Raw genomic sequence first — 16,902 nt, 5'->3', positions numbered from 1 at the left:
AGAAACCGATCAATTGGGCCTGAACACATGTGGGTAAAGCACTGTTTTTAAAATTCGTTATTGGCTTTGATAGTCTGATTGGTTAGAAATTATCCATCGCTGATGACTTTGACAACACCCCTAATTTTGACATTACCACAAACAACTTCAATAATGACTGTCACTAGCTAGGTTTCCATCCATTTCATGCAAATATTCTAGAATCTGGATAAAGAAACAAATGTGCATTTTTCCACCAGTGGTGTGATAGAAATCACTGCGTGATGATATTGTGCACACAAAATGTACATTTTCGCTTAGGTTTTCATGAATTTCATTCTATTGCATTTTCAACTGTGTTGCGTAAAATAGCAAATGTGCCTACTCTGGTACTGGCACATGCGCTCTAGCCAACAGCTCGCAGACAGAGTATAGGTAGGTTGTGCAGGTAGGCTAGTCTACATGATGAGATTATTATGGATAAGAGCGAGAATATTTTGATTTGTCAAATAGCAGGTCAAGCATCGATCACATTGTCACTTAAATAAGACCTTCGATATTTATTGGATAGGAGCATCAAGATAACCATGCACTAGTGCTGAGCAATTAAATGTAGGTTATTTTTCCGTTTTTAAACGACAATATTTTGTTTTTTTAAACAACCTCAACTAATTGACCAATGTCGGTTCAATTACTTGAATACCATGTTGTTCGAGGGTTTTACTGTGAGCTCAATGCACACATTGCAGTTTCTGTAGAGATAAATCAGATCCAGTCTGACCTGTGCGATGTGGTAGGGAGTTTTAGTTTCCAACAGGGCCAATATTCATCATAGTTTATCGCATAAAACATGGCAATTAACTACAATAAACACAATTCATTGTGCAGCTACTTGTCCGGTCTGTGTTTCTTTTACAGAAGAGGCAGAAGAATGCGCCATCACGTGGGGATGTAGAGAGCAGCTATTGCTTTGCACGGTATCTCTATCTGAAAATACATGATCTAAAAGTGATCGATAGTTGGTATTCAGCAGTCATAAAAGTATGCATTTTTGACTTTGAAGAACTACAAAATAGTGGTTTTGTCAGACAGTACAGACAGCAGCTCTATAGAGATGAGATGGTGACTTGGAATGAAATAATAGTCATCAAATAAAACAAATGTAATATACACAAGTGAAATATTTGAATAAATGATGGTTAATAAGTGATAAGCAGTAATTGGCAGGCACTACCATCATGGGACTTTAATTAATTGTTTTATTCTATGTTACATCATTCAACCCACATAATGCATAGTGAATGTCAATTAAAAATCATGGAAACCTAAATCGAAAACCGTTATGTTTTAATAATCAAACCCAAAACCTACCTCAAAAAGCACTAATTGCTCAGAACCACCATTTACTTTCACCACACTGTGAAGTTCATCATAACTCATCTGTAGTCTAATAAACTGCATGGTTTCATAGTAGTCATAGTGGCAGGACCACACACACAGTATCATTGTGACTCCAAGTTTATTTAATATGATGGTTATTAGATCAATATTTGCGCATTTCTTGCTAAATACATTTTACCTACACAAAAAGATCCCACCACGTCAAACGACCAAATTATCTTTTGGCATTAATAAAATTGTACCATCATAGCTTTATACAGTGGGGAGAACAAGTATTTGATACACTGGCGATTTTGCAGGTTTTCCTACTTACAAAGCATGTAGAGGTCTGTCATTTTTTATCATAAGTACACTTCAATTGTGAGAGAAGGAATCTAAAACAAAATCCTGAAAATCACATTGTATGATTTTTAAGTAATTAATTTGCATTTTATTGCATGACATAAGTATGGGGGGGGGGGGGGGGGGGCTTGAAGTCATAAACAGCGCTGTGAAGCAAGCATTGCTAAGAGCTGCTGGCAAACACAGTAAAGTTTGAATGAATGCATACAAGCCTGCTGCCGCCTACCACCGCTAAGTCAGACTGCTTTGTCAAATCATAGACTTAATTATAATATAATAAACACAGAAATACAGCCGTTGGTCATTAATATGGTAAAATCTGGAAACTATCAGTTCGAAAACAAAACGTTTATTATTTCAGTGAAATACGGAACCGTTCTGTATTTTATCGAACGGGCGGCATCCATTAGTCTAAATATTCCTGTTACATTGCACAACCTTCAATTTTATGTCATAATTATCAAAAATTCTGGCATATTAGTTTGCCAGGCGGTCCAAACTGTTGCATATACCCTGACTCTACGTGCAATGAACGCAAGAGAAGTGATACAATTTCCCTAGTTAATATCAAAGGGGGCGGTGTTGCAATCTACTGCAAAGATAGCCTGCAGAGTTCTGTCCTACTACCCAGGTCTGTACCCAAACAATTTGAACTACTTTTAAAAATCCACCTCTAAAAACAAGTCTCTCACCGTTGCCGCCTGCTATAGACCGCCCTCTGCCCCCAGCTGTGCTCTGGACACCATATGTGAACTGATTGCCCCCCATCCATCTTCAGAGCTCGTGCTGCTAGGCGAACTAAACTGGAACATGCTTAACACCCCAGCCATCCTACAATCTAAGCTTGATGCCCTCAATCTCACACAAATTATTAATGAACCTACCAGGTACCACCCCAAAGCCGTAAACACGGGCACCCTCATAGATATCATCCTAACCAACTTGCCCTCTAAATACACCTCTGCTGTTTTCAACCAAGAGCTCAGCGATCACTGCCTCATTGCCTGCATCTGTAATGGGTCAGCGGTCAAACTTCTCTGATAGAGTTCAGTCTGTCAAATCGGAGGGTCTGTTGTCCGGGCCTCTGGCAGTCTCTATGGGGGTGCCACAGGGTTCAATTCTTGGGCCGACTCTCTTCTCTGTTTACATCATTGATGTCGCTCTTGCTGCTGGTGAGTCTCTGATCCACCTCTACGCAGACAACACCATTCTGTATCCTTCTGGCCCTTCTTTGGACACTGTTAACAACCCTCCAGGTGAGCTTCAATGCCATACAACTCTCCCTCCGTGGCCTCCAATTGCTCTGAATACAAGTAAAACTAAATGCATGCTCTTCAACCGATCGCTGCCTGCACCTGCCCGCCTGTCCAACATCACTACTCTGTGGACGGCTACAAATACCTAGGTGTCTGGTTAGACTGTAAACTCTCCTTCCAGACTCACATCAAATCTCCAATCCAAAGTTAAATCTAGAATTGGCTTCCTATTTCGCAACAAAGCATCCTTCACTCATGCTGCTAAACATACCCTTGTAAAACTGACCATCCTACCAATCTTCGACTTCGGCGATGTCATTTACAAAATAGCCTCCAATACACTACTCAATAAATTGCAGTCTATCACAGTGCCATCCGTTTTGTCACCAAAGCCCCATATACTACCCACCACTGCGTTCTGTACGCTCTCGTTGGCTGGCCCTCGCTTCATACTCGTCGCCAAACCCACTGGCTCCAGGTCATCTACAAGACCCTGCTAGGTAAAGGCCCCCTTATCTCAGCTCGCTGGTCACCATAGCAGCACCCACCTGTAGCACGCGCTCCAGCAGGTATATCCCTCTGGTCACCCCCAAAACCAATTCTTCCTTTGGCCGCCTCTCCTTCCAGTTCTCTGCTGCCAATGACTGGAACAAACTACAAAAATCTCTGAAACTGGAAACACTTATCTCCCTCACTAGCTTTAAGCACCAGCTGTCAGAGCATCTCACAGATTACTGCACCTGTACATAGCCCATCTATAATTTAGCCCAAACAACTACCTCTTTCCCTACTGTATTTATTTATTTTGCTCCTTTGCACCCCATTATTTCTATCTCTACTTTGCACATTCTTCCACTGCAAATCAACCATTCCAGTGTTTACTTGCTATATTGTATTTACTTACTTTTTTGCCTTTACCTCCCTTATCGCACCTCACTTGCTCACATTATATATAGACTTCGTTTTTCTACTGTATTATTGACTGTATGTTTGTTTTACTCCATGTTTTACTCTGTGTTGTTGTATGTGTCAAACTGCTTTGCTTTATCTTGGCCAGGTCGCAGTTGTAAATGAGAACTTGTTCTCAACTTACCTACCTGGTTAAATAAAATAAATAAAAATATTTCCTGCTAACATGAATTTCTTTTAACTAAATATGCAGGTTTAAAAAAATGTACTTCTGTATATAAATTTTAAGAAAGGCATTGATGCTTATGGTTAGTTAGGTACATTCGTGCAACGATTCAGCTTTTTTCACGAATGCGCTTTTGTTAAATCATCCCGTTTGGCAAAGTAGGCTATAATTCGATGATAATTTAACAGGCACCGCATTGATTATATGCAACGCAGGACAAGCTAGTTAACTACACATGGTTGATGATATTACTAGGTTAACTAGTGATTGTGAAGATTGATTATAAAAAACAATTTAAGTTTAATGCTAGCTAGCAACTTACCGTGGCTCCTTGCTGCACTCGCATAACAGGTGGTCAGCCTGCCACACAGTTTGTTTTTATTGTATTTATGTTTTGCAAAAATTTATAAAAACCTGTTTCGCTTTGTCATTGGGTATTGTGTTGAGGAAATGTTTTTATTTAATACATTTTAGAATAAGGCTGTAACGTAACAAAATGTGGAAAAAGTCAAGGGGTCTGAATACTTTCCGAATGTACTGTACCACGGTTAACGCTTGATCAGGGTTGGGGTATAAAAAAATATCAGAAACTTTTAACATCCCACAGAGCACCATTAAATACATTATAAAAACAATTTAATATTATGGCACCACAAAAAACCTGCCAAAACTCAGACTAGGCAAGGAGGGCATTAATTAGAGGCAACAACGAGACCAAAGATAAGGAGCTGTTAAGCTCCACAGCAGAAATTGGCGTATCTGTCCATAGGACCACTTTAAGCCGTACACTCCGCAGAGCTGTGCTTTATGGAAGAGTGGCCAGAAAAAACCCATTGCTTAAAGAAAAAAATAAGCAAACACGTTTGGTGTTACCCAAAAGACATGTGGGAGACTCCCCAAACATATCGAAGAAGGTACTCTAGTCAGATGAGACTAAAATTGAGCTAACTTGGCCATCAAGGAAAACGCTATGTCTGGCGCAAACCCAACACCTCTCATCACCCAGAGAACACCATCCCCACAGTGAAGCATGGTGGTGGCAGCAATTGCTGAAAAAGGTGGCTCTACAAAGTGTTGACTTTGGGGGGGATGAATAGTTATGCACGCTCAAGTTCTGTTTTTTTGTCTTGTTTCTTGTTTGCTTCACAATAAAACATATTTTGCATCTTCAAAGTGGTAGGCATGTTGTGTAAATCAAATGATACAAACCCCCCCAAAATCTATTTTAATTCCAGGTTGTAAGGCAACAAAATAGGAAAAATGCCAAGGCGTATGAATACTTTCGCAAACCACTGCATTTTGCGCAATGACGCTGTGGGGTGTGTTCGAAGCATAATAGGCTGACCACAGCGCTCGCGTCACCTGCGCGAGCGTTACAAAATGAATTTAGAAATCCATGTTATTCGATTATTGCGCGCTCGCCAACGAGCGTCTGCGTTGCCAAGGGCTAAAATAGAAATCGGTTCTATTTCTGACGCAGATCGCGCTGCAAGTCCTGCCTCTCCCATATCCTCATTGGTTTGTAGAAGCAAGTACCCACGTGCCATCTCCTCATTGGTTATACCCACATGGGTGACCGAAGACGAACGAGGTCAGTGGCAGTAATACCCCTAATTTATGAAAGTCAAGAGAAGAAAAAGACTGGAAGGAAGAGAGATGACTAGAAACGATTCAGTTGACCATTTTATGCGTGGATTAATTGTCGCAGTTGAGGACTTTGGGCAAGTGCAAGCTAGCTAGCTAAATTGCCATACATATTTAATGCTTTTTGACCTGTCCCCAAATTAATGTAATTGGTTCAGAGTTTGTTTTGATATTTTAATCTGCGTGTCGTGATCGCGTTTGGTGTGGGACGACAACATTAATTTATGCACGATGGCGCACGTGCGCAGCCGGTTTGGGTTCCGTGTAAGGGCTGTTATAATGCAGGACGCAATGCGGAGTGCCTGGATACAGCTCTTAGACATGGTATATTGGCCATATACCACAAACGCCAGGAGGTGCTTTATCACTATTATAAACTGGTTAACAATGTAATTAGAAGAGTACAATAATTGTTTTGTCATACCCGTGGTACATGTAAGGGATAAACACAGAAGTTCTGTACATTACATGCAGCTGGACAAGGTGGACAGAGTCCCTTCTTCCAAGGTAATGTACAGAACGGAGGCGTTTATCCCGCTTATACCGTAGTTGCCAAAGAAAACAATATGAAAACACACATTTCCCGGTAAAATTACATATCTTTTGTGGACATTTTCATTTATATAAACAAATTCATACTTTTATCATCTTTTGGTCGCTAGCAACGCGACCTAGTCATTCGTTCTTTATGTTCTGTCATCATGCTCGCTGGCAACATTCCTATCCCTTGCGGCTAACACAGTCACTACCTCTGCAGGCAGAATAACAGCAAAGTAGCTGTTTTCTATTGACATTAATTTGGATACATCCATAACAATGAGCTGATAATGCCCGGCATAGCTAGAAAACATCTTTCCACTAGATGTTGGAACATTGCTGCGGGAACTTGCTTCCATTCAGCCCTTGGTTCTCTCCAGAAGAGCATTAGTGAGGTCGGGCACAGATGGTTGGGCGATTAGTTCGTAGTCGGAGTTCCAATTCATCACAAAGGTGTTCGATGGGGTTGAGGTCAGGGCTCTGTGCAGGCCAGTCAAGTTCTTCCACACCAATCTCGACAAACGATTTCTGTATGGACCTCACTTTGTGCACAGGGGCATTGTCATGCTAAAACAGGAAAGGGCCTTCCCCAAACTGTTGCCACAAAGTTGGAAGCACAGAATCGTCTAGAATGTCATTGTACTGTATATATAGTGTAGATGTCCTGGATGGCAGAAACTCAGCTTCAGTGATGTACTGGACTGTCCGCACCACCCTATTTGGCGCCATGTGATCGAGGGCAGTCCTATTGCCATACCAGGCAAGATCTGAACACAAATCAGATGACATAGCAACTTTTGTGTGTCTAGACCAGTCTTTTCAATGGGATTTCCATATTCTGATACTGTAGCAGAAGTCACATGTAAGTATCAAGTGTAGACACCAGGTCGTTGCAAAGAAAAAGCCATATCTCAGACTGGCCAATAAAAATAAAAGATTTAGATGGGCAAAAGAACAAAGACACTGGACAGAGGAACTCTGCCTAGAAGGCCAGAATCCCAGAGTCCCCACTTCACTGTTGACGTTGAGACTGGCGTCCCCCTTCACTTCTAAAACTAAAGTTGCGCCCCTGGCTCTCAGAATATGAATATCTCATAGGGGTCTAGACGCACAGAAGTGGCTTTGTGCTGATTGTGTTCAGATCTTGCTGACCACTTCAGGATGTGGTCAGGAATACCATTGCGGACTTCTCAGTCTGGATGCAAGCGCATACAGGTGGCGACGTTATAAGCACACCTCCCACAAGTCTCCATAAAACTTGTGTTTTGGGACAGACTGGCACCTTTTCATTACAACTTGAGGAAATCCGTTCCTAGCATGTGAGGAACGTGATTGCTGGCCTCATAAATGCTAACTATGTTCAGAATACTAGAGCTGCATGAATCTGATGCAGAACCTCTGCTACTAAGCTAGGTAGCAAACGTTAGCTACAAGCTGTCATTTTCAGAATATGCTGTGAGCGTGACAGAAGCATATAGCCCAATATTTTTTTTTTATCATAACCAAACACATGACCTTAGTCTTAAAAAAGAATGTGCAAGCAGTAACTATAAAACGAGTGTTTACTTCCTGTCTGCAACCTCACCCGCGCTCTTTGTCTTAGGCCTGAAAGAGTGTATGTTCGCCGTGTCATTTCGGATTTTGAGGCGTCAAACAAGTTCCACGTACCCTACCAAAGCCTGACAGGGTGCTCGACTTCAAATACAATTGCATAAAAATGTATATATTAGCGAACACAAAAGTAACGATCTAGCTAGTCAAAGACAAAAAGTATTTTATTTTTCTGCTGTACCTGCTTCTGTAGATTTCTCCCCCCACCTTCTTATGATTAAAATTATAATACTGCCGCCAACAGGACGGAGTGTGACAGTTTATAGCATCAGCATGACTTCCATATTGAAGTAACTTTTTGAGAAAAAGAAATAAAATAACTCTTTATTTTGTATATATACACAGTGAAAGAGGATCCACAGAAATGGGTTAAGAGTTTTTCCTGACCAAATGACCAGCCTAGGAAAATATCCAGGACCTAATTAAAGCGAAAAGCCTATATAGGCAATCATTTTTGCTAGTCAGATCACGTTGTCAAGAAAAGCCCCTGACCGTACCCATGCTACTACAGATAAACCCAATCTGAAAAAAAAATCTTTACTATGTAGCCTTAAAGGATGTGGCTCAAAGATAACAAATCCTTTGCTAGTGTCATTACAAATCTATAAATGGTTGATAGGTAACAATGTAAGCCAACTGATGTCCATAGGGTCTAGATGGGTCAGCAGCAGGTTCTATTCTAGTGGGAGATGAGCTCATGATGCCAAGTGAAGATCTGCAGAAAAGAGAAAGAGTTCAGACAAATTACTTGCTACGACGGAAAAACAATCATCGCATAGAATCATTGCATAACTGACCCAAATCAAATATTCCAGGGTCATTAACTTAAGACACAACTCTATTTTCCAAATTTCTCCAAAATGGAGTGAACACGCCAGTATACACATTCTTTGGCGAAATAGATGAGTATTTCTACTGCTTTTACTTACAACAAACTGCCTTCGAGTTTATGTTGGTGTTTGTTGCGTCGATTTCCGCTTCATCTTCAGGTTGAACTCTTCAAGCTGAGAAAGGGTATACACTCGCATGTCAACAAAAATATGACCGAATGGTGAATAATATCGCTAGCAAAAAAAGACACAAGCAATAACGACAAAAGTGAGAACAGCATAGAAGTAAGCAAAGGTCTTTCCTACCAAAGACAATACTGTACTTCCAGAAGTAATTACACAAACCTTCTTCTTTAGTTTCCCCTTAATCGCTTCTTCGGGCATTGTTTTTTTCTCCCCTTCAACCTCGCTCTCTGCCTCCGCTTCAGAGAGGGCCCTGGGGTACTTTGCCGCCAACTGAGCGGCCACTTTCGCTGCAGCTCTTGCAATCAGTCCATCTCTCTTCCCTTGGAGATCTCGATATATTCTCCTCTTTCTCAGAACCTCTTTCTTGTATTTATTACACCTTTCTTCAAGCGCCTGCCTGTTTCTCGTGACTCTTGACCGTCTCATGCGGCGTTTGATGCCCTTGGGCACCACCGTCTTAACGTAATGCAGACAGCGGGGGGGTGATGGCTCCTTCAGTTGTTGGGCCTTGCTCAAGGAGATGGGGCCTGGGGTCAACACTTTCAGTGCTGGCGTCGGTACAGCCGTGCTTGTGACCTTGAGTTCACTATCGGGCTGGGTAGGTGTGACCTGGGGGTTGCTAGCAGTCTGGATGTATGTAAGCTGGCGGGTGCTAGCGTGCTTGGTAGATGTGACCTGGGGGTTGCTAGCGGGCTGGAAGTATGTAAGCTGGCGGGTCCCACCAGGCTGGGTAGATTTGCCCTGGGGGTTGTTAGCTGGCTGGATGTATGTAAGCTGGCGGGTGCTAGCGGGCTTGCTGTTTGGGAGTTGGAGGTTCATGAGCTGGAGCAGGTTGCCAGTGGGCTGGTTGTATGGGAGTGGGATAGATGTTAACTGGTGGTTACTGGCAGGCTGAGTAGATGAGAGCTGGAGGTTGCTAGCAGCCTGGGTGTATGCGTATGTCTGGCTTAAGGCTGCTGTGCTATTAGAGTAATGTGGTGGGGCGCTGGGGTAGGGTGGATACCCAGGGGGGGGGTATGGGAAGGGAGGCATGGTAGCAGGGGGCATAAAACCAGGGGGCATAAAACCAGGGGGCATAAAACCAGGGGGCCTAATACCAGGGGGCATAAAGCCAGGGGGCATAAAGCCAGGGGGCATAAGGCCAGGGGGCCTGGTACCAGGAGGCATAAGACCAGGGGGCATAAGGCCAGGGGGCATGGTACCAGGGGGCATAAGGCCTGGGGGCATAAGGCCTGGGGGCATGGTACCAGGGGGCATAAGGCCAGGGGGCATGGTACCAGGAGGCATAAGGCCAGGGGGCATGGTACCAGGGGGGATGCTACCAGGGGGCATAAGGCCAGGAGGCATGGTGCCAGGGGGCATGGTTCCAGGGGGCATGGTAACAGGGGGCATGGTAACAGGGGGCATGGTAACAGGGGGCATGGTGCCAGGGGCATAACCCCAACCTGGAGGGAAGGCATTGGCGTAGGGGCTGCTGGTATACAGAGAGAACTGGGTGGTGGAGAAGGTTGCCATCATAGATGCATTAGGAGGGTGAGAAAAAGGATATATAGGGTCCTTGTGTGTGTTGAGCTCAGAAGAGCTTTCCTTGGACTTGTCCCTATACCAATCCATGTCACTTTCTTTTTCCCAGTCACCATCTCTGTCCCAGTCCCTGGTACTACATCGCCTGTCCCTGTCTCTGTCCCTGTTACTAGTGCGCCTGGCCCGGTCTCTGTCACTAGAGCGCCTGTCCCGGTCTCGGTCCCTGTTACTAGAGCGCCTGTCCCTGTCTCTGTCCCTGGTACTAGAGCGCCTGTCCCTGTCCCTGGTACTAGAGCGCCTGTCCCTGTCTCTGTCCCTGGTACTAGAGCGCCTGTCCCTGGTACTAGAGCACCTGTCCCTGGTACTAGAGCGCCTGTCCCGGGTACTAGAGCGCCTGTCCCCGGTACTAGAGCGCCTGTCCTCGTCTCTGTCCCTGGTACTAGAGCGCCTGTCCTCGTCTCTGTCCCTGGTACTAGAGCGCCTGTCCTCGTCTCTCTCCCTGGTACTAGAGCGCCTGTCCCTGGTACCAGAGTGCCTGTCTCTCTCACTGTCCCTGGTACTAGAGCGCCTGTCCTCGTCTCTGTTCCTGGTACTAGAGCGCCTGTCCTCGTCTCTCTCCCTGGTACTAGAGCGTCTGTCCTCGTCTCTCTCCCTGGTACTAGAGCGCCTGTCCCTGGTACCAGAGTGCCTGTCTCTCTCACTGTCCCTGGTATCAGAGTGCCTATCTTTCTCACTGTCCCTGGTACTAGAGCGCCTGTCCCTGTTGCTATCCCTGGTACCCGAGTGCCTGTCCCTGTCTCTGGAACCAGAGTGCCTGTCTCTCTCACTGTCCCTGGTATCAGAGTGCCTATCTCTCTGGCTGTCCCTGGTACTAGAGCGCCTGTCCCTGTTGCTGTCCCTGGTACCCGAGTGCCTGTCCCTGGAACCAGAGCGTCTGTCTCTGTCCCTGGTACTAGAGTGCTTGTCCCTGGGACCAGAGCGCCTGTCCCTGGTACTAGAGTGCCTGTCCCTGGGACCAGAGCGCTTGTCCCTGGTATTAGAGTGTCTGTCCCGGTCTCTCTCAGATTTTTCCCCGTCTCTCTCTCGGTCTCTCTCAGAACTGGCCCAGTCTCTGTCCCGTTCCCTTTCTCCATTTCTCTTAGATCCTTCCCTCTCTGTGTCCTCGTCTCGTTCTCTGTCCCAGTCTCTAGTACTAGAGTGCCTGTCTGACTTCAACGGGCTCCTCTCCTGGTCTCTCTTCATCCCGTACAGCCTCTCCTTGGTCCGGTCTGTCAGTCGGCCCAACTCCTCCACCCCCAGGTCTAGCCCGATGGACTCCAGCAGGCTCTGGAGCTGGCCATGTGGGAGATCCAGCCTCCTTTCTTCACGAATGTGAGAGGGACTCTGGTCTTGTGGCAGAGCTCTACTGTGGGGCCCCAAGCAATCCTGAGAGTTCTGAGCTGGGGCCTCCTTATACTCACTCCTGTAGGCAGTCTTGGGATGGGCCTCCTGTATAGGGGGTAACTCATTCACGTTGTTGACAATCTTTGAGAGCTTGTTGATGTCCACCCCTTTGTTGAGGACATTGAGGAAGCGCTGGAAGCCTGTGGCTGCTGTGTCCTGCTCCTGTGTCCTGAATGAGTAAATGGTGGATTCGTGTTGTTTATCCTCAGGGACCTAACAGGATACATGAGAAAATATCAATGGATAACCATCTACTAAGACAGCTGCTTGCTTTATAGCTTAAAAATGGATGAAGGTTGACATGATTCATACTCGATTCGTACCAGTTATATGGTCACGTTCTGCAAAGAAGGACATGGGCCAACTGTACTTTGCCTAGAACAGAGTAGCATGTCTGGCCCTTAAATGTACACAGAGGGCTAACATCCAAAACATGTAAGTCAGTCTCTCCTGGCTCAAAGTAGTCTGTCTATTTTCTTTAATTGAATCCAGAATTTTGACAGTTACCCTCAAAAAGGTAATTAATATTAACGCTTTTAATTTCCATAGGTAAGCTAAGTTTTAGTTTCTTGGGCTTCGGGAATGTGAATGAAAAAGTGCCTCGGGCCTTGAACAAAAATAAATCACTAATTGAGGGGATATCGGTGAACAAATGCCGTGGTTAAGGCTACGACGGCGCCAGTGCAATGAGTGGCACTTACTCAGGGGTTCAATAGCTTCATATCAGACCGAGAACCTAATTAAAACTCAGTTAGTTCCTTCTGAGTTTTAGTTTAGAAAACGATCTCTCCGCAGAAGCGACTGTTACAGGATTGTAAACACAGCTTGATTGCCATAGCAACATCTGGGAAACTGGGCAGAAGTGAGTTGTGCTTCAAATACAGCAGTTCTGCAACATCTTTAATTGAGCCCCTCATTCTCCTTAATTGCCGGCTTCAACACGTTATGGAAATAAACAAAGGTATTCGAAGCTCTGGGGACAGGTCGTCCTGGATACTGGACAGACAAAAAGAAAGCGGTTTGAGATTTCATTCATACTGGTGAACCGGTGTTTGAGTTGTGTGGTTGCAAATATCAACAGTCCCTTATCTCAGGTATATCTTGGCATACATTATTCAAGAATACGTTTACATTTTGTGCAGCGCAATGGACATAGGCCTATAATGAAACATGTCAGGAAAGACTGTCTGGGTTGGCAATACTCCGTATAGAAAAGTCGGGCAGCAAACTGGATCTCCAGGCCGCTGTGAAAAGATTTGCACAAAAAAAAATGGAGGATTTCAGGAGACTCTAAAGTTAGATTTAATTTACCTTGAATATTGCAGCCCATTTGTGTAGGCTATTAGCCAGACAAGTTCAACAATAAATAAATAGTGGCTGATTTTACCCTCAAGCCAAGTACTTTTTTTCCTCTGTTTTTTAAATTTTATTTAACTAGGCAAGTCAGTTAAAAACAAATTCTTATTTACAATGACGGCCTACCCCGACCAAACCCTCCCCTAACCCGGACAACGCTGGGCCAATTATGCGACACCCTATGGGACTCCCGATCACTGCCGGTTGTGATACAGCCCGAGATCAAACCAGGGTCTGTAGTGACACCTCTAGCACTGAGATGCAGTGTCTTAGACCTCTGTGCCACTCGGGAAGAAAACTTGTTTGGCAATTTTTTAAAATGTATCCGTTATTTAATTAGGCGAGTCAGTTATTAAGAACAAATTCTTACTTACAATGACGGCCTAGGAACAGATTTTTACCTTGTTGGCTTGGGGATTCGATCAAGCAAACGATTACTAGTCCAACGCTCTAACCACTAGGCTACCTGCTACTTTTATAAAAAGCAGCTAAATAGCAGCTAAATACAGTACATAGCTATAGATAGTACACTGAATCCCCAGTAAACTAGTGTTTTGTGGGTGGACTGACTTATTTGGCATTAATAGACTGGTTTTACTCACAACAACGTTCTATCTAAACTAGGAGAGAGCAGGAGGACGGCTCATGACAGGCAGGTTCAGGTAGCCTATACAGGACAGTTGTATATTATTTTAAAAATCCATTGGTAGCTGATTAGTATGCGGTTGCATAAAAACATGAATTTGCAATCTGAATTTCCAATTTTAATTATTGAACATGTAATTACATTATTGCCACCAGTCAGCAGTCTACAAATGGCAGCATTGCGTCATGTATAGGTTCGTGAAATGTTAGACTTAACATGAGAAAATTACTACCAATAAACATTTATCGCACTTTCAGCACCATGGACAGCCATCGTTTATTTTAGGGAGGGGGGGGAACTGTGTTACACCGGGGGTATTGAGGTATTGAAAGTACCAAACTATCTGTTCAATAAATTAACACACAGCTCAGACACCAAGGCATATCCCATAAGACATGCTAGTATGCTACCAGGGTTCTCTTCACAGTCCCCAGAACAGAGGCTAGGAAACGCACAGTACTATATAGAGCCATGACTACGTGGAAATCTCTCCCAAAATGTAATGTAGTAGTGGAACAATGTACATTTGTGATGTAGTGGTGGGAATGTGGATTTGTATGATGCACAAGGTTTTGCAAGATGTGATGTTTTGTGTTCCCCCAGGAAGAGTAGCTGCTGCCTTGACAACAGCTAACGGGGTGCCTAATAAAATACTAAACTGGTTTGTAGTAGTAGATGTAGTATATAGTAAGTGAGAGGGTTAGCTGTGCGTGAGTTTTGTGTGGAGGAACATTGAGGAAACTCTATCCTACACTCGGTTCTCTGTTCTGTATTTCGACTGCCAGCGCATGGAAGAGAAGAATCCACTTGGCAAACCACACTATTTTCCTAACTTGCAAAATGTATAATATATACATCGTCAAAATAAAACCTGAAGTTTGGTAATTGAGAGAATTGGTAAGGAATGCTTGGATGTGGATGTGCATGCATATGGTAGGTCAGACAGTTTAGTTGGTCGTCATACACGTTACATTGAATTACACTTGTAAAAACATGATATAAAATAAATCCAGTCCACATATTTTAGAAGCAGATCAGAGTTTCCTAGCAACTAACGTTAGCTAGTTTACGTCAGATTAGCTAACATTAGCTAATGTCTTTTTCAGAGCAGGCTGGCTATTTAAACATAAATATGCCAGTCAGGAAGGTACCGGCAAATAAATTAAATCACCAAATGTAAATAGTCACATTGCCAATACTTCTGGAAATGCATGTGCAAGAACGGACAAAATCGGATTATTTACCTTCTCTCCCTTCCTCCTGGTAGCATCGCGCATGTCTTCATCATTATATGTTGTGTGTCGTCTCATTCTGGATTTTGAGGGTTCAGATATTTTATCGCCCTACCACTGAGCTCTTTGACTTGAAAACCAGATTGTAGTATTATAGTGTAGAAATAAAAAGGTTTATAAACTATAGTTTTACAGCTAGTTAGCTTTTCCAGTCATACGTCTCCAGCGGGGTTGGGAGAAAGCGGATGTTTCCGGTTTTCACGGATACAGTATTTTCAACCTAACTTCCGTTTCCACTGATAAACGAATGTGGGGTCAGAGAGCAAGAGGCAAAGAGTGAGGTTTTACTCCGCCACAAAATCTAGCAATTAAAATAAGCCCAGGAAATAGGTTGATACGAATGCACTGATATAAGTGTATGCACGTGGCATTTCGGCAATTTAAAAAAATAACGACTTTATATTGGAGTTGGGCTATGGAAATAGAAGGACACATCGTGGACATTGAAATTGAAGGCTTCCACTATTTTAAAGTAGTCAACTGGGTGGGTATTCCTATGAGTTGGAAGAAATCAGACAATGAAAAAGAAAATGAACTGATACAATAATAGCACCGATACAAAGATGAGTCTTCTTTCAATCTCTATGGCTGTTGTTTAAACGCATCTGCCCTCTCATTGGCTGAATGGTCCCACCTGACCTCGCCTCCTCCAACCTGGCTTCAATCTTTGAGGGACATGTCATTTCCACTGTTAGATTGGTCACTCAAAAATCTTGTCAATATAATAGACAATCTTTGGTTAGGTTCCTTCTAGAGTTGTTAGCTGGGATATTTTATAGGATTGGAAGTGCAACACTGCCACCAACAGGACGGTATTAGAATTTCCCCAACTTTAACAAAACTACAACATTTGTTGAATTCTTTACTTAACTTGACTAAATACGTCAGTACATACTGAATTACTGAATTGAATACTGCAGTGTTCGTTTTAAACTACAGTGTTAATAAATACAGGACACATCAGCAGACAGAGCTAATATTTTATTAGTTAATTCACATGGGGGCAGTCAGTCAACTAACCCCCATTCACTTGTAACAATGAATAGCACATTTGACAAATGGCGTACTTACAGGTGTTTAATGTGAAACAGATCTGCAAAGTCACATACATACAGTGCCAGCCAAAAGTTTGGACACACCTACTCATTCAAGGGGTTTTCTTTATTTTTACTGTTTTACGCATTGTAGGATAATAGTGAAGACATCCAAACTATGAAATAACACACATGGAATCATGTAGTAACCAAAAATGTATTAAACAAATCAAAATATATTTTATATTTGAGATTCTTCAAAGTAGCTACACTTTGCCTTGATGACAGCTTTGCACACTCTTGGCATTCTCTCAACCAGCTTCAAGAGGTAGTCACCTGGAATGCATTTCAATTAACAGGTGTGCCTTGTTAAAAGTGAATTTATGGAATTGGTTTCCTTCTTAATGCATTACAGCCAAACGGTTGTGTTGTTTCAAGGTAGGGGTGGTATACAGAAGATAGCCCTGAGGAAGACCAAGTCCATATTATGGCAAGAACAGCTCAAATAGTCAAAGAGAAAATGACAGTCCATCATTACTGGTCAGTCCATCCGGAACATTTCAAGAACTTTGAAAGTTTCTTCAAGTGCAGTCCCAAAAACCATCAAGCGCTGTGATGAAACTGGCTCTCATGAGGACCACCACAGAATAGGAAGACCCACAGTTACCTCTGGTACAGAGGATAAG

At 43.4% G+C, this 16,902-nt stretch overlaps 1 protein-coding gene across 1 annotated transcript; it reads right to left on the bottom strand.

The window, feature by feature from the left end:
* Window positions 1-8,048: 8,048 nt before the first annotated feature.
* Window positions 8,049-15,409, bottom strand: LOC110485915 (YLP motif-containing protein 1). Its single transcript, XM_021557142.2, has 4 exons — window positions 15,135-15,409; window positions 9,081-12,101; window positions 8,835-8,909; window positions 8,049-8,620 (listed from the first exon to the last, which is right to left on the bottom strand). The coding sequence occupies exons 1-3, from the start codon at window positions 15,198-15,200 to the stop codon at window positions 8,853-8,855; spliced, it is 3,144 nt and encodes a 1,047-aa protein (XP_021412817.2). The 5' UTR covers window positions 15,201-15,409; the 3' UTR covers window positions 8,049-8,620; window positions 8,835-8,852.
* Between the last annotated feature and the right edge of the window lie 1,493 nt (window positions 15,410-16,902).

The sequence above is a fragment of the Oncorhynchus mykiss genome, chromosome 13 (genome assembly GCF_013265735.2).
Source record: "Oncorhynchus mykiss isolate Arlee chromosome 13, USDA_OmykA_1.1, whole genome shotgun sequence".
NCBI lineage: Eukaryota > Metazoa > Chordata > Actinopteri > Salmoniformes > Salmonidae > Oncorhynchus > Oncorhynchus mykiss.
This window is presented reverse-complemented; position numbering and strand designations above follow the sequence as displayed.

Bases quoted from the DNA above. Each gene is read 5' to 3' on its own strand.
- LOC110485915 (XM_021557142.2), bottom strand. From the start codon at position 15,200: ATGAGACGACACACAACATATAATGATGAAGACATGCGCGATGCTACC. The intron at 12,102-15,134 runs GTAAATAATCCG...GTATCCTGTTAG, and splicing joins CCAGGAGGAAGGGAGAGAAG to GTCCCTGAGGATAAACAACA. The intron at 8,910-9,080 runs GTTTGTGTAATT...ACCCTTTCTCAG, and splicing joins AGGGGAAACTAAAGAAGAAG to CTTGAAGAGTTCAACCTGAA.